The 22,278-nt window shown below is 59.5% G+C and overlaps 2 protein-coding genes across 2 annotated transcripts; one reads left to right on the top strand and one right to left on the bottom strand.

Annotated features, from left to right (window-relative positions):
- Window positions 1–7,127: 7,127 nt before the first annotated feature.
- On the top strand, window positions 7,128–17,037 carry elg3 (acetylglucosaminyltransferase; the record flags this gene model as incomplete). Its single annotated transcript, XM_002947952.1, has 15 exons — window positions 7,128–7,193; window positions 7,271–7,383; window positions 7,573–7,745; window positions 8,151–8,286; window positions 8,740–8,833; window positions 9,318–9,418; window positions 10,122–10,182; window positions 10,469–10,573; window positions 11,196–11,220; window positions 11,547–11,665; window positions 12,624–12,722; window positions 13,211–13,458; window positions 13,692–14,077; window positions 15,042–15,158; window positions 16,388–17,037. 15 exons carry the CDS (start codon window positions 7,128–7,130, stop codon window positions 16,459–16,461), a joined length of 1,917 nt encoding a protein of 638 aa, XP_002947998.1. The 3' UTR covers window positions 16,462–17,037.
- A 1,722-nt stretch (window positions 17,038–18,759) lies between these two features.
- VOLCADRAFT_79852 (uncharacterized protein) lies at window positions 18,760–21,711 on the bottom strand (the record flags this gene model as incomplete). Its single annotated transcript, XM_002947801.1, has 8 exons — window positions 21,292–21,711; window positions 21,173–21,214; window positions 20,990–21,096; window positions 20,621–20,899; window positions 20,369–20,462; window positions 20,148–20,210; window positions 19,546–19,770; window positions 18,760–18,981 (listed from the first exon to the last, which is right to left on the bottom strand). The coding sequence occupies exons 1-8, from the start codon at window positions 21,364–21,366 to the stop codon at window positions 18,760–18,762; spliced, it is 1,107 nt and encodes a 368-aa protein (XP_002947847.1). The 5' UTR covers window positions 21,367–21,711.
- Between the last annotated feature and the right edge of the window lie 567 nt (window positions 21,712–22,278).

The raw sequence follows: 22,278 nt of genomic DNA, 5'->3' as shown, positions 1-22,278 counted from the left end.
GAGCCGCCGACGCCACGACAGGGTCGGCGGCTGCGGCAATCGCTTCGTCTCCGCCCGGAAGCCGGGAGGTATGGCAAGCTTCCCTGGCTACGCTCATGGCGGCGTGTGCGTCGGCCCCGGACGTGCAGCGGCAGGCGCTGAAAGTGGTGATGGCCATGAAGGAGGTTCGGGCGCGATTAGCGGTGGCGGTGGCGGTGGCGGCAGAGCTGGTGCAGCAGGGCCTAATCGACCTCGCGGGAGAACTTCTCTTGACGGCGTACGGCACGCCGCCGGAGCCGCAGTCCGAGCTCGCCGGCAGCGGTGGCGCCGCCACTGCAGCAGAAACGGAGCCTGCACCCATGGAGGTTGATGTTGACGGGGCCGCCGCCGCCATCGGCATCCCTGTCGCGCCAGCGGAGCCGGCGGCGGCGGCACCAGGTCCCCCCGGTAGCTCCTCCCTGGACTTCAGCATGACCATCAGCGGCCACTCAGCCCTACTTTGGGCTTGCGCCCACTTAGATCGTGCCGTACGCCTTGCCACGGACCGTGCCGGCCTGTCTGCCGTCATCAGCGTCCTCCACACCCCGCTTGCCCCTTCACCTCCCCCATCTTCCTCCTCCACCTCCTCATCCTTCCCGCCACGCCACGCCCACTACGCCCATCCCGAGGAGGGACGCCACGACCGCCAGGAGAACTCCGCCGCCGCCGCAGTCGCGCGCACTCGCTCATCCCGTACATACCTCCACGCATGCGCCGCCTTTCCTGCGGAGGTGTCGCGCGCGCTGGTGCCGCTGATGCGGTCCCTGCCGGTGTCCTTCCTGGAGCGCTGTCTGGCTGCCGCCCCCTCCCTGCTGAGCCCCACGGAGGTGGCCCGCCAGCTGCTGCTGTTCTCGCTGGGGCGACCCGAGCCGGTGATGAGCAGGGAGGATACGGCGCTGGCGTTACGCCAGCTGATGTACTTCAGCAAGCTGCCCGCGGGGACGAGAGTCGGGGTGGGTGCGCTGGTGGAGCAGTTGGGGAGCTGGGATGGTGTTGGTGTTGGTGATGGTGTTGGTGTTGGTAACGTCTGAACATCTGAGTCTCTGAGCTGGTTCCGCCGGTGCAGCCGCAGCAGCCGCTCCCCGAGTCTGGGTGACTTGCGCACCGCTTCCGGTCCCAACCTTTAACCCATACACAGACCTACAGACATGCCTACACGCACATGCATAGGTGCATGCTATCACCGCCATCATTTCGGCTTGCTTGCCTCACGTAAGGCCCAGAAATCCCTTCAAGCACATGACGCATACCCGCGTGTACATCAATCTCACAGCCACACACAAACACACCCACACGCTCTCCCCGCCCCCCGGGCCCCGCCCCCCGCAGGTCCACCCCAGCTTGGAGGTCTCCTCCCCCCTGGAGCGGGAGCTCACTCGCGCGTCCCTGCTGCTCACCTCCCTCATCCGACTCATGGACTCACCGGCTGTGCTGCGCCCACTGGCCGCCACTGGGGGCCATGGTTCCGGAGCGGCCGGGGCAGCACTGGACTTTATCGCAGGCTGGCTGGGACAGCAACACCCGCAGCAGCACCCGCAGGTGCCGCAGCAAGGGCAGCAGCAGGAGGCTGGTGAGGGCCAGGTGGAGGGCGGGGCAGGAGGGGGGGGGGATGCGGAGGTGGGGGAGGATGGAGCTGGAGGAGCTGGGGGAGGAGGAGCTGGTGGGGGGAACCAGCAGGAGGGGGGAGTGGCTGCGGCAGCGGCGGCAGAGGACGGGGAGGACTGGGAGGAGATTGGGGAGTCGGATGAAGGGGAGGAGGAGGTGGAGGAGGAGGGGAGTGGTGCCAGCAGCAGCAGCGGTAGCGGTAGCGGTAGCGGGACAAGCTGTTCTTGTTCAGTTGAAGGCAACGGGCGAGACGGCGACGATGCGGTCATGGGGGAGCGACCTGCCAATGGGGCTCCGCTCGGGGAAGAAGGCGTCGCAGCGGCAGCAACAGCACCGGCGGCTGCGGCGCAGCTGCCGCTGCCGCTGCCGCCAGCAGCGTTGTGCCGTACCTTATCGAGTGAAATGCAGCATCTTGACGACCAGAACGTACGGCGGCTGCGTCTGACGCCCGGCGTGCTGCGGGACTTGGTTTCGGAGGCGCAGGAGTCGGGGATCTTGCCGTGTCGCACCTTGCACGGCGGCGGCTGCGGTGGCGGTGATGGTGTCGTACCTGGCGGTAGCGGCCGCTGCGCCAGCGCCAACATGCATGTCCCCCAGAGCGCTTCCACCAGCACAGGTTCAGCGGCACCTGGCGGGCCGCCGCGAATGGCCCGTAGCGACCTGGGATTAACAGAGTCCGAGCCGTCCGCTCCGTGGCGCCGCTGGCCCCCGGGCTTGATCGCCTGCCGCCGCCTGCCGCGCCTCCTAGCTGACTCGCTGGAGCCCCAGGACGCGCGAGTGCTCGGCCCGCTGCTAGCGCGCACGACCGGCGCGCTCGTGTCCTGGGATCTGCCGTACGCTGTCGTACTTGCCGTATACGCGGCGCGGGATCTGGGTCCTGAGGCACTGGGCGAGAGCGGCGCGGACGTGGGGTTGGGTGCCTTGGAGCGCTTGTGCCAGATGTGCAGCTGTTATCGGTTTGCACGTAGGGTGCTGCGACGCGCGGGTGCGGCGGCGGCAACGGCGGCACCGCCGCCGGCGGCGACGGCACCCGCCACCGATCCCGCCATGGCGGGCATGAGGCGGGGCAGGCGGCGGCCTTGTGAAGGAATGATGCGGCCTAGGGCCCACACCGCCTTGGCCTCCTGTGCCGCTGGCGGCGGCGGCCCACCGCGGTTGCCGCTGCCGTACACGTCCTGGTGCATGGCCGCGGAGTTGCTTGTGCATTGCTTCGCGCCGTACTGGCGGCAGCGGCTCTCTGCGGCGGTCATGGGCATGTCGGCGATGGTGGTGGGCCTGCCGTCGGCGGACCGAGTGGGCCCTATGGCTCAGCTTTTCCTTCTGGCGGCGGTTGGCGCGGCACCGCCACCGGCGGTGGCGGCGGCACCCACGGCACGGGAGAGGCTGTCCCCTTTGGCGCAGCGGCTTCATTCCAGACTACAGGCGCCGCCGCCGCCGCCGCGGCCACAGCCTCCCCAACAGCCCGCAGGACAGCCGCGCGATGGGCAGCCGGACTGTAGTGCTACAGCTATGGATATCGCGGAGGCGGCAGGCAGCAGCAGCAGCAGCAGTAGCCTGGCTGCAGCCGCGTTGCAGCCAGCCAACGGAGACCAGCCCGCATGGACAGCCTCGGCTCCGTGTACGACAACAGCGCCGGCGAAAGCGTCGGTGTCCTGGACTTCCGCTGCGCCCGGCGTCACAGCCGTGGCGCCACCTCCACCTCCTCCTCCTCCTCCTCCTCCTGCTCCTCCTGCTCCTGCGCGGCTCATGCCGTCGGTGGGCGAGCGGGACAGTCTATTGCACATGCTGTACGCCGTGGCGCATCCCTGGCAACGGCAGCTGTACGACTTGGCGGCGGCGGTGTGGGGCGATAAGCTCTATCCGTCAACGCCGATCCCCTTGGCGGCGGCTCCACCGCCGCCTCCAGTACCCCCAACTCCTTCGCCGGCGCCATCCGGGCCACCGTCAGCAACAACCGGAGTCGTACCAACGAGCCCGCAGGATGGTATATCCTCGGGGAGGACGGGGGCTGCGGCGAGGACCACATTCGCCGCCGCCGCCGCCGCCGCTGCATCCGTGGGCTCGGGTCGCTTCCGAGCTGGTCTGGCTGCTGTCCGGTCCTCCGGCCTTTCCCCCTCGGACCGCCAGCCGCTACTGCCGCTGAGCCTGCAGCTGAATGCGGGGCTGGAGGCGTGTTTCGCGGACAACGACCCGCTCACCCGCGCAGTGATGCTGCTCACCACCGTCATCCTGGCGGCCATGGACGTACCGGCGCACACGGGGTATTCGGACGCCTACAGACGAACAACAACAATATCAAACAGGTCGTACGTGCAACAGCCCCAACCCCAGCAGGGCTTGCTACAGCCGCAGCTGCAGCCGCCCCAGCAGGCGTTAGGTGGGGGGATTGCAGCGGCGGGAGAGGGCCCCGTGCAGCCGCAGTCGGGTCCGGCTGGGGCCCCCTGGCGGGCCCTTCCCTGGAGGACTTCACCCCTGGAGATGTGGAACGCGGGCTTCCCCAGTCAGCGCCAGAAGGCCCCCTTGCTGGGGCTGGTCAAGGTGCTGCAGGTGGGCGGGCATGGGGCTGCGGGTGTCATGTGGTGGGCGTGGTGGAGAACATGGCACTGCACACGCAACCGCTCACTGGACCCCCTTGGAGCCAGCCATGCAGTTAGCCAGGTTTCAGTCAGTTAATCTGTTGCCCGTTCCCCATAGAGGATTTGGAGGGGAACCGGCAACCGAGTAACTGACCGAACACTGTAGGTGGACGGTGTAGGTGGCCTAGAGGGGGCGGTTGGGGTGGGTGGTGTGCGGACGGCCTACTTGCGATGAACCAACCTACTGGTGACGAACTGCCTAAGCAGGCAAGCACCCCTCCTGCTTCCCCGGCTGGGCGCTTCTTCCGGTGCCTCTGGCTTGCTGTCTCCCCTCACCTCACCTCCGCTCCCCTCACCTCCCTCCCTTTCCGCCCTTCACTGGTGTGTGGTTCGTCTTTCCCCCACAACTCTTCCCACCTCGCTGCCTTGCATGCGCCTTTGCCCGCTGCTCCTGCTGCCTGGCCAGGTGAGTCCAATAGGTGGTTCGAGCTTCTTTGGTATTTCGCGTTGGCGTCGGTAGGCTAGCCGGAATAGTTTAGTTTGGGTCGGTCGGGTCAGTCGCGCGTTCTAGTTTTTTTTGGGGGGTTGGGAGGAACACTTGCATACCGGCAGCCTTTCAGTATCAGCAATGCAGCTTTCTCTCCTGGCCAGCAACTTTACGCCACTTTTACGTCAGCATTTTTTTCTCGCCGCCTTCACTACTTTTTCTACACCTACTAGTTTACGGTTTGGCTATAATATTTCTGGCGGCTTAGGTAGGTAGGACTTCCAACATCTACGTCAATTCTTCATCCCGAGGTTACAGTCGTCATCCCGAGGTTACAGTCGTCACAGTCGCCACGGACGCCTTTCGGTCAGTTCTTTCGGTTGCTACTATCTTGCCCTGGCAGCAGCTTCAATCGCGTGTGGTTCGTCTTTCCCCCCTTCCCCCACCCTCGCCAATGCCCACCCCCAGGTGCCCAAAGTGGTGCTCTCAACGCTGCTGGACGGCCTCCTTGCGCTCTACCTGCCGAGGAAACTTAAGCCTGCACAGCAGCCGCAGCTACAGCCACAGCCAGAGTCGCAGCCGCAGCTGCAGCCGCAAACAGCAGCGACCGGCAGCTTTGAAAGGACTGCGGAGCCCGGCTGCAATGCGGCTGGGACGCCTAGAGGGGAAGTCGCGGCGAATCGGGGATTTGACGGCGAGTGTGATGACGGCGGCGGCGGCACTAGTGCCACGTGCGGCGATGTGGGTGACGGCAGCAGTAGCGGCAGCGGCCCTTCGACAGCGAGCCAGGAAGCTCTGACGGCGGGTGCGACTGTTGGCTTGGGTCACGGCCACTGCGGCGATGGCACCAGTCGTGATGATGATAACGCCGCCGCCACCGCCGCCGCCGCCGCCGGTGGTGATGTTGGCAAGAGCGGCGGCGGCGGCGGCGGTCGTGACCGGTACTACCACGTCCTCCTGGATGAGGACCCTCTGAGTCGGTTGATGTTTCTGTTGATGGGCCGTTTGGTGGCCCAACTGATTCGGGATGGCTACCCTCCCGGCCCGGCACCCCACATGCCCCGGCTGGGGACGGCGCTGCAGCGGGCGCGGGCGGAGGCGGCCACAATGGAACCGCCCCCGCACTCGAAGCTGCAGTCGTCAATGGCATCACCCGATCAGCATCAGCGGCAACAGCTACAGGGCGCGACAAGGGAAGCCGTCGCAGGGCATGGCCTAGCCGTGGCAGCAGCAGGTGCAGCAGCAGCAGCAGGTGCAGCAGCAGCAGCAGGTGCTACTAGGGCTGCTGAGGGGTGCAGTAGGCATGGCGAGGAGCATGCAAACTCGAGCGGAGGGAGGATTGTTCACCTAGGAGAGGGAGGGGGAGGGGGAGAGAAGAACACAACGGGCGGCGTGAGTGGCGACGGTGGTGAAGAAGGGGCGGTCCGTGTGGTATCGCCACCCGCTGGGGAGGTGCCCACCACCACCACCACCACCACCATCAACAACAACTCCAACACCACCAACACGAGCAGCGCCACCACGGCTGCTGCTGCTGCTGCTGCGGAGGCAGAACAGCCGGGAATGCCATCGGGGGGAAGTTCGGGAGCAGCTTCTGGCTCCGGAGCTGGACCTACCAGGCTGATAAGGGTGTGTGAGCGTGTAGCGCATGTAGAGCAGCTGCTGAGCGAGATGGGCTGGACCGTCCAGGGAGGGGACCCCCAGCAGCAGCAGCCACTCGGAGAACGGGGGCCCCAACGGGGGCGCCAGTGGGAGTGGAGTTGATCAGGGATGAGTGGTGTGGAAGTAATGATAGTGTGGTAGTAGTAGTAGCAGTAGCAGTAGCAGGCTGGGGAGCTGTTTGATAGTTGGTTTGTTGGTTGGGTGGTTGGTGAGCGTTGAGAGCGTGCGGGAGAGAGAGATAGAGGGGTGGTATAGACGGTGTTTTCGGTTGCTTCTGCCACCGCGAGGTCGCCCGCATGCATGTGTTACCAGTGAGAGTCCATTTTTAAGGTGGGATGGTGTAGGTTAATACACTTGGAGAAGAGGGAAAGTGTTACTCGGAGGAGAGTGATGCATGACCGGGATACACGGGGTTTTCGGGTGCTCCATTGTACTTCATATGCACGGCTGTACGGGTCGGGCTTCCAGGACGACTGTTGCGTTCGGCGTCACTCGGAACGGCCATCACATGGCTTTATGCTGGAAATGTGTCCTCACTTGGATTGGATTTCATGAAATGAAACGAGAAACTGAAAGTCCATTGCGCAACCTCAAGGTTACTGAGCACATCTCCTATTAAGAGGTTGGTTTATACGTTACTGAAGAAGTGACGGCATGGGTTCAGGCTTCGGCCAAAAATGCTTATCGATGACAATTTTAATGGATTGAGCGCGCCAAGCGAGGGCGTAGAGGAGCATTCATCTCATGTCAGGACGTCCATCCGGAGTTGAGCACAAATTATGACGTGGCAAACTCTTGCCATCCTGGTAACATTGCTGGTCCTTACCGCGGGGGACGATGTAGTGGTAGGTGTATGCCTAGCAATTGGATTTGAGACCTAACGGCGCAATAACCGAATTTCCTTGTGTCCTCATTGCCTCAGGATATGATTGCGCCAAAAGTAGAACACGTAGTCAGAAATGAAAGAAAGGAGCCCGGCGTGTGCAGCGAAGCATGTTACAAAATTGCAACTTGCAATGAGGAAATTGGCGGGAGGTGCGTTTATATCCCACAGCAAACTGTGCTGAACAAAGACACGCTGAGTCTGGCGTATGAAATTCAACAACCCTTAGGCAGGCTTGCAGGTAATTTAGTGGTCCTTCCTTCGGTAACATCCCCTCCATCCCTTCCCCTCCCCCATCCCCACGCCAAACCCTTGCCCTTTCCCGGCCGCGGCAACGCAAGATGCGATTGCCCCAAGCACCTGGCGGGGGTGGACTGCTCCCGCAACGCCTCCGCAAGCCGAATGACGTTGTACGGACAGGCGGCGCACCTGGAAGCTAAAGCACCGATGCCCTGCCTCAATAACTGCACCCAGCGAGGCCATTGCATTCTGGGGGCCTGTGTGTGTGATCGAGGTGGGCTAGGGCGCCCCCTGAGCGGTCTGGCGGGGGGGAGGTTGTCCGGGAGGAACGTCGCATATCTATTGTTGCCAAAATAAGCAACAATGCGGGCCGGCCCAATGCGGGCCGCCCCACGGCGGGCAAGTTCACAGTAGTCATGGCGCCGAGGAAAATACGGAAGGTGATAGCTTTGGGAAAGCTTAGGAAGAGGCCTGTGGTTGACTGGCTCGTCGCTTGGCTGGCTGGGGCCTCTCCCAGGGAACTGCCCGCAGCCCCCGCTCATTTATGTCGTACCGCCACGTACCGACGCACCATTCGCCTATGTTAAGTTTGTCGTCGTCCCACGCTCTGAACTTCACACTCGCGCTCTGCCCGGGCCAATAATCCGTACACCCCGCCGTAACTTCGTCTCCTGCTCAGGAAACTTCTCTTCCGACTGCTCCATGTCATTGGACGCGGCGGGTAAACCCGTGCTGTTGGCGGGATCCGGATATCAGCCCCGGGAGAGGCGACCGCGGATATATGTGTACGACATACCGCACAAATTCTCGTCGTGGTATGTACGATAGCAGGACGGGGGAGGGCAGCACGTCCAGATGGATAGTCGGATACGTTTGGGCCGTGAATGGCGAAGAACTTGGGGTTCCCGAACCCCCCTCCCTCCCTCTCCCTCTCCCTCCCTCTGCTCCGCTTCTCTCCCTCTCTCCCCCTTGCGGCACTTACAAAAGGAGCGGGGTTCGGGGCCCACACCCGCAGATACCAGTCGGCGGCCGCTTCCTCCCTTACAAATCCCACATACACACACATACACACACACACGTGCGTGGCAGGCACACCTCCACGGCGTCAAGTGGCCTTCTCCGTTTGGCTGTTTCCTTCTTTCGGAGCTCCCTTTCCCCGGGCCCCAACCCGAACGACTTATTCACATGCACGCGCGTGTGGCGTGGTGTGTTTTGCTGCCACACTCTCTCTCTCTCCCCGCCATCCCCGTGGCCTCGGGCACCCCCAGGTACAACCCCACGCGTGTGGACCGGGAACTGTTTTGGGTTTTCTGGGAGAGGCTGTTGGGCAGTGGGGCGGTGGTGGCGGATGGAGAGGAGGCGGTGAGGCGGGGGGGGCCTGGGAAAGGGGTTAGAGGCGGGGGGAGCCTGGGAAAGGGGTTAGAGGCGGGGAAAGAGCCGAGAGATCCGCAGTCGGGGGTAAGAACGGATGAGACGACCATAGTCGTGTGTGTGTATGTGTGTGTGTGTGTGTGTCGCAGTGCCTGTTCATGCGGATGGGGATGAAAGGCCGACTACGAACCGGTGCACGGAGTGTGGTTGGTGGTGGTGGTGGTGGTGGGAGAATGGAATGGGATTAGTAGCTGTGCAGCTGTAGCTGTACTATCAAAATTAAGCGCCTGTGTGATGAGTATGTGACTGGAGGCACTGACGATCTGGATTCGGATTCATTTACCTGAAGAGCCTTGCGAACGTTGAAGCATGATCCAGCTCTGAAACCCGACCCACCATCCCACCTGGGCCAACTTTTGCATTAACGGGCTCGTGTGCCTTGCCGTATGTTACCGTACTACTACTGCACGGCCAGGACTGGTTCTGGCTCCCCGTAAAGCTGCGCTCTACGACAGACGGGTACCGCCTATTGGAGGCAATACAGTACGTACGGACTGAGTGGCCGTGGTACGACAGGTAGGCGGCAGCGGCGGCGGCAATCTTCCACCCCCGGATCGTTAAACCTGCAGATGGGTCGCTCGCTGTGTTTTGTTGGCTGTGTGGATGTGAGTCGGCTGTGGCGAGCTGGGGATGCAAACGCAATTCCCCCCGGGCCCTATGCTGTGGCTGTAGCCCCCGTGAGGAGTGGGCTGGTGGGTGTGGCTGTGGGTGTGGGTGTGGAGCTGGCGGTGTACGACAGAGTACACTCTACTCCGATGGAAATTGCCAGAACGATATTTTCCTTCCGGAACTGCTCTTGCTGTTGGTTAAAACGTAGCTAAGTATAGAGATCAGAAGTTTGAAGGAGTTACCGTTTTTGATAGGTTAATTAAGGGATTATGAAGGATGGAGATATAGGTTCCTCTGCTCTTAGATCAGGAGGACTTGGGGGGAGCATGAAGTAATGTTTGCAGGATCTACTAAAGTAGTCACCATAGGTTCTATACCTGAAATTGGGTTATCCAAAATCATCTGCAAAATCTCAGCTTCAGTAATTTTTATCTTAGCACACGGCCGCCACCGCCCAACCCTCGCCCTCATTTCCAACCCCCGTTTTTTTCAGTTGTCCGGCCTACGACTACTTACTTGCACACGCTCTCCCTCTCCTCCCTTTCCTTTCCGCTGTCTCACCCCCTACACTCGCTGCGGTACCACCCCCTCCCCCTTCATCTGTGTGAAGGCTCCAGGGGCACCGGCACTTTGTCATACACACGGGCGACACGGGTCGAGGCGAGGTCGCGGTGGGTGGCTGGGCTGCAGCGGTATTGAGACGGCGTTTCCCCTCCTCCCTCTCACAATACATAGATACATGTAGACAGACAGACAGACAGACAGGCACACCGCAGAAGGCTGCGGCATTGCTGCACCCACCACCCGGTGACCGTGTCGGAGAGCGAGCTCACTGGTCGTTGTGGAGTGTAGGTTTTGCTGGTCCTCCTGCGGGTCCGGGGCGGGAGAGTAACTCTCCACCCCTCTCCCCCCCTCCGCCCCTCTCCCCCCCCCCGCCCCTCTCCCCCCCTGCCGCAGAGGGAAATTCGTGACGCCACCGCCAACATGACTTGGTTGCACCACTGGGGGCTCTGGGAGGACTGGAACGCCTCGGGATGGAAGGCGGCGCACCGACCGGGCAAGGTGAGGTGGGGTGGGGTGGGGTGGGGTGAAGGGCCAGACGGCTTCAGGGGCCTGAAGAGGATATGCGGTGCGATGTGTGCTGCATGTGTCTCTGCGGTTGCGCCATGAAGTTTGGAAATGCGCTATTTGTGCCTTTCCATTCGGCCATAAGCCCATGATGCACTCCGCCACAATAGCCCCTGAACAATAGCCCCCCTGAAAAGCAGCAACAGCAGCAGCAGCAAGTAAACGACAGCCCATGTATGTATTGTAGTGCCTTGCAGGGTAGTGAATGGTGGTGCGTGTGGGCGGTGGTGGTGGTGATAGTGGTGGTGGTGGTCAATCAACATGGCAGCACATGAGCACCTCGCACCTCCACTGCCTCGCCTTCCTCCTCCTCCTCCGCTGCCCCCTCCGGTGATTTGTTTTCGTTTAGGACGGGTCTCAATTTATTCCAATCTAAGTAACAAAGTTGCTAGGGGTCGTCGTAATTTATTCCTTAATGGTAAGGCGCTGGGAGGGGCTTCGGCCCCCCCAGACCCCCCCCCCCCGATAAGTTACAGCTCCTCTCGTAGACCCCAAGAGAGGCACGCACTGAGTTGGCGCGTTTGGACGTGTGTCCACTCTTCGTGCACATGCGTAGATAGGTCTGGCGCTGTTTGTGAGCAGTAAGGAAAATCGACCAAGCAAATGCCCAAAGCACGTTAGAGTCATGGCCCTGTGCGTGTCTGGCTATGTGAGGACCGGTCATACATGCTGCAATGCAGCGTTGACTCAAGGGCGTGACCTTCTTACGGCCCCTCATATCTATTCTATGACTGCAAATACTAAGTTCTGCACACTACGGACCAATGGACGTTTTTGGCTGGAGGAATGAAAATGTACGGGTCGGCCTCAATTTATTCCTTTTTTCCAAAGGCCAAAATGCCGAGTTATTCCTTTTTCGGAATATATTACTTTAGAAAAACGCTGCCCCCGTCCCCTCTCCAACCAGGATGTGGTGATTCCGGTTTACTTGGGAGCCCGACCCGGGATGTCGGTGGTGTCGATGGCTGGGCTGCACCCCCGGGCGCCGAGATTGCCGAGGACGGGCACACTGCTGTTCGCGGTGCGGTGCGGTGTTGTGGTGGGGAGGTAGGGGCTGGAGGTAGGGGCGGAGGTAGGGGCGGAGGTAGGGGCGGAGATAGGGGCCGGAGGTGTGCAGCGGTGGAGGAAAGAAGTTGCTTCGGACCCGACCGCTTCGCGGGAAGCGTAGTGTGTATGTATGTCATGTCTGTAGGTGTTTGTGTTTTTTGGGTTTTTGGAGGGGCTGGGAAATAAATGCTTTGTCTGACATGGTGACCCATGGGTCAATATGCGCCCAATCGGAGAGGCTGTCTTTGTTGACCGCTCCCGGGCCCTATGTCCCCTGTTCCCGCCGGCCCGCTGCCGTTACAATTCACAGCCTGCCTACACTAACGGCAATATATAAAGGCATTAAAATAACAAAATACACTTGACAATTAAAAATGGATGTCGCAAATGGGCCTTACCAAGCCAGGGGCGCATCTGCGGCGACTACAGCAAGCCCGACCCGCGCAAGCCCTGGCCCCACTGCGTCACCAACCGGAGCCCCGGCTACTCACAGGGCGTACGACAACTGGTACGACGTTGAAACTCGGGAAGCCGTGGGCTGTGGAGGCACTTGTGTATGTCTTGGGATGTCGCCCGGCAACCCACGGGTTATTAATCGTCAATTGACGGGTGGTTGTTGGTTGGGGATGGAACACCTAGCTGCCTTCCAACGGACCAACTAAGGGCAACTCTCGGCAGGAGGGGCCGGCGACACATTCCCATATGACGCAGCAGCAGCAGCAGCAGATCCAAGGGAGACCTCCTTTTTGCACACCCAGCTCCGCCCTCGCCGTGCTGTGCCGCACATGCTGCTGGTCACCGCTCCCTTCAACCCCTGGAGGGGCTTCTCCCTTCTTCTACTCTACCCGGTACCCGGTCCCCGCCCAAGCCCCTTTCCAGGACATTGATAGCACGTAATTCCCACCCCACCCCGCACCGCACCCCACCCCACCCCCAGGTCCACTACCACCACCACAACCGCACGGGGTATAAGATTGTGACGGGGGACAGCCGCTACCCACTGGACCTCCTGACATACAAGTACGTGTGCGATTGCGTGTGTATGTATGTATGTTTTGGGAATGGACTCGGTGGGGGGGAGGGACGTCATACGGAGCGGAGTTGCAGGGAGGACTATGGGCAACCCCTAACCCCTTTCCTGGAGAGGGAACGGTTAGGACAGTTCTGGTAGTTGAGGCAGTTGGAAGCGATAGTTGCAAGCCGGCGCGTAAGTCACCTTTTTTTGTTAGGTCACTCTTGTTATTTTTTCTTCCTCTTCTGCTACTGTTGCTACTGTTGTCGCTGCTACTGCTGCTACTCTGCTGTTGCTACTGCTACTGCTGTTCTTGTTGCTACTTACTGCTACCGCTGCAACTGCTGTTGCTACTGCTGCCACTGCTGGTGCGCAGTTGGTGTTTGGCGCCCTCGGGGGGGGGTCATGGCCATCGCCAGGTGAGCGGAGGGGAGGGGCGGAGAGGGCTAAGACACACGCACGTACGTACGTACATACATGCATACATACATACATACGCACCCCCCCCTCAGGTGCTTGTATCGGTGATGGGCTGTCTCCCGCTCATCATCAGCGACTCGGTGATGCAGCCCTTCGAGCCAGAAATGGACTGGGACCGCATCGGGCTGCGACTGGCCCATGAGGACATCCCCACGCTGCACGAGCGCCTGGCAGCGATTAGTGACGAAGAGCTGGACCGCAGGAGGGCGGCGCTGCGTTGCGCCGTACAGCACTTGCTGTTCAGCAGCTTGGGTGGGGCGCTGATGCAGGAGGACGGGAGGTGTGTGGGGGACGGGGGGTTTGGACTCTGGGTTTTTTCTTAAGGCTTGGACAAGATAGTTAGGGTTGTGTTGCTTACTTTAGGGTTGTGTCGTGTCACGTAACGGGTTGGGTTTCACATCCCCTCCAACTCCCCTTCCACTTCTTTTCCCGCTTCTTTGCTTCGACTTGCACACCCATCATATGATTTTCCCTCTACCTCCCTCCCTGCCTCCCCCGCCATCATCACGGCAGGTGGGACGCGTTTGAGTTCATTTTTGAGATCCTCCGCATGCAGCAAACCTACCCCGGTCTGGACCCTCGGCGATACGCGGACACCGACCCACAGTACCGCCACTTCCTGCATTGCGGCGACCCCGACGGCATGGAGGCGTACGGCAGGAAGCTACAGGAGGCCCATCTGGAACGGTACCCGACTGCCTCACTACCGCAGGTGGTTGGTTTCGGCGGCATCGCCCTTGCTGCGGACGGCGCGTCCGCGGCGGCGGGGTCTCAGGAGGAGGTTGGCAGCCAGGCTGGATTTAAGATGACGATGTCGCGTTTCGATGGCTTGCTGGCGCAATACGCCATGAAGGTGGACCGCGTGACGCAGGCCGAGCCGTTGGTGTTGTGCAGCAGCAGTATGTGGGACTGGCGTGGGGCGAGGTGTCGCAGCCTGACCAGGTTGCCGGCGGGGGACTTTTGGCCCGGGGGTGCCGCGTGCGAGCGGCACGGGGACCGCCTCGCCGAGTGCCCGAGGTTGTGGGCCTGAGAGGCTCGGAAGCCGTGTACCTCGAGGGAAAGGCGGGGGAGGGAAACTGACGGGGAAGAAGAAGGGGGTGATTGGGATGTATCATGATTCGTGATAATTCGTGTTGCTAGGGGGAAGGAGGGAGGCACTGGGGCTGTCTTAGCGATCCGTTGACATTCCCATCCGCTTACCCAACTCACGCTCTCTTTCTCTCATTTTGTCTTTTCTCTCTCGCTCGCTCTTGCTCTCTCTCTTTTTGGAAACAGTGGCTGTGAACTTGGCTGTGAACGCTCGGATGTTGGAGATAGTGGCTGTGAAGTCGGAGGGCTCCTGCGTTGCTCGTACGGTGGGCAGTGGCCGGCTATATACGGAGTTGAGGGCTGTCCGGTGGTGTCCGGTGCCCGCATTTACATACATGCACATAAACACAGGACTACTCGCTTCGGTAGAATTGTGCATGTGACAACTCCAACCCTCACGGGTCGCGACTCAGTCAATCGTACCTTTAACGGACATGCGCGTTGCGGGGTGTGTGTGTGTGTGTGCATTTGTGTTTGTGTTTCCTTCCTGGGGAGCTGTCATCCCCGTTCCCGTTCCCCTTACCCTCGCGCATATGTCTTTTGGCGTACATTGACATGGCGGCAACTAGTAAAAGCCCAAAGGCAAGACGACAAACGGAGGTGTCGGGTTGATTATGTAAGGTTCATTGACCTGGATAGTGTACACTCGCACTGGGAGCATATGTGGGGTAGAGTTTGGAGCGCGAACTGGTATCACTGGGTTTGGAATTGCGCCACCCTCCCATAAACCCCTCCATGACCCACCCGCTTTGCTTATGTATTGTTGTCGTGCAGCGTTAAAATTTATCATTCATATATCTCGTACATTGCGGCGGTCGGCCAACTGGATGAAAGGACAAACAGACAGACAGACGGACAAACGACGGTTTGGGCGACCCCTTGCCTGCACACGTGAGTCAGGACAAGGCGCCCCTGTGGGACGCACATTGTGCCGTGCGGACGGGACTCGTTGGCAGCATTGACGGAATGGAGTTGGCTGGACAGGATGATGAGAGGAGGGAGAGAGCCGGGGACTTATACGGCATCCCCGCTGCTGCCGAGTGGCGTTTGGCGGTTTATGAGGGTCGCGGCAGAGGCCTTGGTCGTTCGTTCGTTGGCATTGATGGCAGCCGCGGACTGTGGAGGTTTTGCTTGGGTCGTGGGTTGGAGGGCGCTGGATGATGCCCTGAGTTATCCAAACTCCTGGTTTTTGGTGCCTTTCTGGTTTTGTTTTGATTGTTACCAGGCGATCGGTGTGAGGAGCCACGGCACGAGCTGCTTGATGCGAGCTTGCGCGGATAGGCAGGCCCTGCAGGTGGCCAAAGATTTGGAGCCCTGGAGGGCGGTTATATCTCTTATGGGCAGTTGCGCAGGTATGGGCAATGGGAACACGCACCCAGCAGAAAACCCCGTAATGCGCAAACAAACGACAGGTCCTTCAGCCAGGAACACTTGCTGCGTAGGAGGTGATTAGCTTGGTTAGTAGCAGTGGATTTGAGGGGCCTAGGGCTCCGCTGCAAATGCTGCTTACTGAAAACCAGCCTTTACGAAAGCCTTTCATGAAGTATGAAGGTCCAAACGCCAAGCACGACTGCCTCAGCAAAACTACTATCAGCACTAAACTTTTTTCAGACCGCGGCGATGGGCCACTTACATGCAGCGTCTTTTTTTTATCTCCACTGTTCGGTTGCATGTCACGCCAACCTCAAAACGAAGTAGACCTCAAAATCCTTTCCCACGACTGCTTATATAGGTGCGGGGTGGGCCGCGCTTCCCTGGGACCACACACCCATGTCCACCATTCTAGCATCGTGTAAGAATTGACCTGGCCGGTCGCCATCGCGGGTGGAAGCTCGTGCCTAGACAGCGGGGGAGCGCAACGAGAGGAAGGGAAGGGAAAAGAGACTCAAGCCGCAGCATGGGCCTGCTTGCCAATGGCGCCGCCCGTAAACGTTGTCCACGAGCAACATTCTCCTTTGACGCGCATTTCCAAGTAGAGAGAGACCCTTGGAGCCGCAATAGCCGCGGCGACGCTCCTTCCTCCAGCAGCTGTGTTACAGCGCCAAACGCACGGACAAGTGCGCACTCACATTCCGCACGCTGACTACGTCAGTGCACACCGCTCGCCGCCCCGCCAGTAGGCACAACGCGCGTGCAATTCCCGCTGCTCCTCTCGGAGAACGGTCCTCATTCGCAAGAGCTATTTTTCGGATAGGGCTCGTGAAGCCCATACACAAGTCAAGATGGCACCAAGAGCCAATACATGCACACGATGACAATTATTGCACCATGCACGGGCACGCACCATGTGCGCGCGAATTGGCGGGGTAAGCGAATGAGCATCGGTCACGGCGATGACTTCACTTCCGGCGCAGCCGCCACCCAAATGCTGGCGTGCTGCGAACGCTGGTGTACGGGATATAAACATAAATCGAAAACGTCAAGTACCGTCTTGCGCTCAGCTGCGCTTAGGCTTCTCCGGCTTTGGTCCGGCATACCGGCGAGGCTCTCCTCACCACGGCATAGCGAATACAGACAAGGTTTAGCTAATTCAGCATTGTCCTATACAGAGGAAGGCACAAGGGCAGAGGACCCAAAACTCACGGGCTGTGGCCGCATCCATCTGTAAAGAGGCAAAAGACTCTGTTGCCAGCCCCAGAAGTATTTTGCACTCTTTACCTGCACAGCTCCCAAACACATCGCAGGTAGTAAGATAGCCCCCGTGAGCCTGTGTCCCGGCTGCGGCACCAACGGTTATGAACACAAGACCTCAGCACACCCTCCGTCCGTTAACTCGCAGAGTACGGCACGCCGCACGTCCAAGAAGCGATCACGACAACGCACTCCCTCTCCTTTTCCATCATCATCTTTCTCGCTCACTCCCCATAACCCATCGTTGAGGCCCTCCCCTCATCCACCGCAACCACAGGCATACCCACTGCAATTATCCCTAACATTGCACGCTCCTCACAGCGCGCGAACCTCTTAACGAAGTGTCCCAAACACACACATGGCAATCAGTATGCACACGCTCCAGGGCCCATCTTCCTCCTCGGTTAACCACATGCATTGCCCCATCCCTAAGCGCGGCCCCCGTCTGGGCCCTACATGGACGCGACCGCACGGAACCTGTATCGTAGGTAAAGCTGGCCCAAAAGTGATCACAACTACTCTGGGCGTCACAAGCCGTATGGGGCTTCCTACAGCATGCGGTCGTCATCGTCCGAGTCCTCCAACGCGGGTACGCCCAGGGTCTCCCTGGTGATCTCGCCGATGCGAGAGATGACGGCGGCTGCAGCGCGCAAGCCCTGCCCGCTGTTGGCTGCTGGCTGCAGCTGGCCGCTGGCGGCCGACTGGCCCCCGCGTTCCAGGTCGGGCTCGCCCGACCCCGTTACTCGTCGCCGACTGGGGCTGCGACTGGTACTGCTGGCGATGGAGCGCCGGCCCAGCGCCCCGCCGCCGCTGCTGCGGGATCGGCGTGGGCTGTCGCTGTCCTCGTCGCTGACCGGTAAGGCGGACATCATCTCGTGGTCCAAGGCGGTTTCCTGCAGGAAGGTGGCGAAGGACGTTTTGATGGTATGACACATTAGACACCAAAAGACAGAGACAGCCAGGAGGAATTTGCGGTTCCATGCACCCCGGCCTGGTACGATGTTCCCGTGCGCCCTGGGTATTCAGTGGGCTACAAAGGGCAACAATCGGCTTTCCTGCTGGCGCGGTTGAGCTCTATTTAACGACCCGGCCTTAACAGTAAAGAAGTGAACTGGCACGAGGTTTCGGTCCTATGCAACGCTCTGCATGCATGCCGTAAGGAAACAATTAGGACAACGAGGGGCACGGCCCACCGGGAACAGCAAGGTGATCGGGCTTGCCAATACGAGGACATGACCTAAGCGGGCGATGTGACAGTGAAGGATGCCGAACGCAACCGGACGGGAGGCTCCGCTGCACGATCCACCCCACCTCATCCCAGTCCACTGTCCATACCACACAGCTACTATGCTCCCCTCCCAGCGCTGAAACCCTTCGAAACCAGTCGCTGTTATGTCTCTACCTGCGCGTTGTCATCATCGTATTCGGCATCCGAGTCCGAGTCCACGAGCACCGCCTGCTTGCGCTCCTTTTCGCTGATGGCGGGCAGCCAACCGAACATGCCCTTTCCTGTACCAGGCTTGCCAAAGAACGCTGCTGCCTTACTGGTAGGCTGGGCCGGCGGGATCCACTCCTCGCCCTCACCGTCCGCGGCGGCGATGGCTGCATCGACACATGCCACGGTGGCGACGGCCCTTAGCAAGGTAAACCCACATGAATCCAACGTTATATAGTACACGCCGAAATGCTAACATGTCAAAGTTCCCTCAGAGCCCCTCTTGACCATTCGCACCTCTGGTCAGGAGGCGAATGTCAGTGGCGAATGTGCACCGGTGCGCAGACTATGTGACGGAACCCCACGACTGCTCGACCTCTCTTAGCTCCGTAATCCCTCACTCGGTCACTCCTAACCAGCCCTACTTCACCCTGGCCTACCAGGTGCTCGCCCGCCGCTGCTGTTGGTCCGTTGTGCCCGGTGGGCCCCTCTAGGTCTCCCGCCCTCCTCCATGGCCGCCAGCTCCCCTGATGAGCTGAGCCGTTTACGGGTCTGCTTCTTGCCTCCCGCGCGGAACTTTTTCCGCTTGACATTCTCCGAAGGCCCGCCGTCGCTGTACAATACGTAGGTCTTGTAGTTCGGGTTAAACTGAGCGCGGGTGGTAAAATTTGGGCGACAAGAGAGGCCGTCGGAGGAAGAGGGCGAATGTTCATAATGGAACCCGCATGACCACCGTAGCCCAAACTTAAATGACGTTGCAATGATGATGATGCGAATGAGCGAGACTTGGGAAAATAAAAAATGACTTTAATTTGGTATTCGTGGATTGGAAGTCACGCGACAGCTGCCTTAACCTCCGTAAGGGCTGCTGCTCCTCCCACACTTTTGGGACCAGTGTAGTTACTCCGTCTCGGATTCCCCACACAAGCCTCATCCCAGCGCTGCTGTGCCCCGTTTCTCGTTGCACAGGTCAACATTGGTGAGCAAGCCATACAGCAACAGCGTACGGGACCCCTCATGATGACGCAAACCATTATCGTGGGACTGACGACCCTACAAAGCCCTCCCTCTTATCCACTTGTTCCCAAAACAAGGACAGACGATCCGCAGGTTGCAAACAGCATAAATCAAATTTCAGTATTCCAGGAAACAATCCCATCGCCAAAGGAAACGACCCCGGGCACCGTATAAACCCCCCTGTCGTAGGCGCACCTGGTGCATGATGTCGCTGTACACATCCTGCAGGCTGATTGCGTGCAGGAACGCCGTCAAGCGCCAGCCCGTGGTCTGCCCACCCATCTTGTACTCGGTGTGCGGGAAGGCGGCCCACATCATGCAGGCCGACATGAGCATCTCCAAGCACACCATCCAGTCCTGCAGCGCCGCTGCATCCGTCGGGTCCGTGAACTTGGAGGCGAACATCGAGATGGCGATACTCTTCAGAGGAGCAGGCAGGGGAAAGGAAGCCGCAACGGACAGGGTTCAGAGTTTGCGGATAAGGAGGGAAGAGATGAGCTAATGGCAGTGAAACCAGCTGCACGAATTTTAAATAAAAGAAACAACAGCGACAGGCGCACTGGAAGTCTTGATGAAACATAGTGGGGGGAAAGTAGGAGCCGAGGAGGAGACAGTTGGCGCAGCGCAGGGGCGCGTGGGCTGAGAGCCGCCCTTGGAACGCAACGACGAAAGGACGCGTGGAGTCAGCAGAAAGCCGAGCCGAGCGGCTTCGCTAAGGTGTAATACGTTACATAGCGGTATACAGCATGGCAGGACCTGCTGCCGTCGTGTCCCGCCCTGGCAGCTGCCTTGCTCACCTGCCAGAACGTCAGGAAGATAACCGCCTTGATGAGGATCAGCTTCATCAGCGGTCGGTACGGCTGTGTGGGGCAGGCATGGCAACATCAGCAAGTGGGGATCAAATAGCAGACGCCATCGCTGCGGTCGGGCCAGGAGGCCCGTTATCAGGGACTAGAACCCTTCTCCGAACCGGTGTGGTCCCCTGTAGGCCACCTGGCAGGCGCTCTGGCTGCCTTACCTCGAGCAGTTCCTCACAGCCGACGTAGAAAATGAGGAGGTAGTACAATGCAATGGTGTAGCAAGTGTTGTAGATGATGGAGATGTACAAGTACCTGCAGCAACAAAACACGCAAGCACACTTCAGGCAGGCCCCCTTCGCGAGCCATCCTTTCACCCCGCCATGGCCGGCCGATGGCACTGCCCAGCAACTCCCTGGTTCGCAAAGTGAGTGAGAATACAAAGAGCCAGGCTGCGGTTTGCCCTGTCGCACCCGCCCGTCAGACTCCAGTCGCCATCTTCGTACATGCCACCCGCGAAGAGAATGAGCGTCATTGAAGCCAGGATTGGCTTGGCAATGACAAACTGCAACGTCCCCTGCTTGCACTTTCGCAGCAGGAAGCCATCGACTTTAATGGGGGGCCAGCAGCACGTCATGAGCATCCAGGAGGGCTGAATGCATTTGCCCTCGGACTTCACCACCACCGCACCAGGCCCGCCCACGTATGCCATGCACAGGGATAGGAAATTGTAGATCACCCACGCCTCATAGCTGTAAGCAGGTGGACCCGGGAAGGGGATATCCGTGAGGAGAGCAAACGGGGATTGAGGCTTAGTTCCAGGCGCACTAGCGCAAACCCACCAGTCGCGTGGCACGTCAAAGTAGATGGACGACTCTCGATACATGAGCGAAAGCCATGACGTAACCCCATAAAATGGAACCATGAAGATAATCCGAATGATATAGCGCTGCTCGGGTGAGAGGGCGACGGCCGGTCAGCGGTCGGTCAAGTCGCAGCTTTAAGGAAAACAGTATAAAGCTTACTTGATACAAAGGCTCGGTATAATTGCGCAGATGGCATAGAATCTGCAATCAGATCCATAACACACGCAGGTTATGAGATGCTAGGTGGTATACCATCACAATCCAACCCTTTTCCAAACCTGTATAATTGCCGACGCCACCGCCAGCCATGTTGATGCCGTCGCCAAGCCAAGCGTAATTGGGTCGCGCAGCATGGCTTCCTACGCCTTGTTTACGCAGCGAGGCCCTGCTTGACCGTATCCTCTGACTGCAAATAAAAGGTCTCTATTTGCCCCAAAGCCAACGTTTGGATACTGTACTTTGCATTGTGCACTGGGCGGCCCTTAGGCCGCAAGGGACTCTCGCAAGTGAATGATTGGAAATATTTCTGTCCGAGTCGCCATAACTTAAAGACAATGTATAGATATTTGCAACGTATGTAATAATGAAGTAATAGACCTAGCAAAATTTGTATCAGGCTTGCATCAGTGACTGCCAAATGCACGATGTCAGGACGGAATGCCTAGCTTATGACAAGCATGGAGGCAAAGACTACAATGTCAGATACAACTGCAATAAGCGCATTTCATTGTACCAAGCAGCTTCTGCTAAGTCATTGTACCGCCCCAACGCTACCGGAAAACGACTTGCAGTATTTACCCGGTTGAGGTGAAACTTTTCAGGCCTTGCTGGAATTTTCGCGATTACAACACCATGGCGCATGTTGAGGACTTAACATATGAAGGCGAGGAGGCCGATGGAGGAGAACTACCCCTTACGGCGCAGCTTGAGGATGTCGAGGCGGAGCTTAACAAGGTGCGAGCTCGCAAGTTGCGCAAGCATGTCATGTGGCCCTTTGTGTGTGCGGCCCAATCGAGGCTTGGCTTCGCGCAGAAGCAACCTGTCCCTCGGTCCCTAGGGTCCGTGCTGTGCAGCCTGTCGGCCATCCGGTATTTCCCCGCACAGAAGCTTCGGGGGCAAAGCTCTCAGAAAATCCCCGCCGCTATGCTGGCGAGGTTAACCAACTTAATTCATGCTTCCGCCCAAATGCACGGCAAGGGCAACGTACCCGTGCACGTCGTGTAATCCGCGGTGCTTCCAGAATGTTGATTCTCTTCATGATCCAA

This window comes from Volvox carteri (assembly GCF_000143455.1).
Source record: "Volvox carteri f. nagariensis unplaced genomic scaffold VOLCAscaffold_8, whole genome shotgun sequence".
Classification (NCBI taxonomy): Eukaryota; Viridiplantae; Chlorophyta; class Chlorophyceae; order Chlamydomonadales; family Volvocaceae; genus Volvox; species Volvox carteri.
Note: the sequence above shows the minus strand (reverse complement) of the source record. Positions and strands in the feature narration are given on the sequence as shown.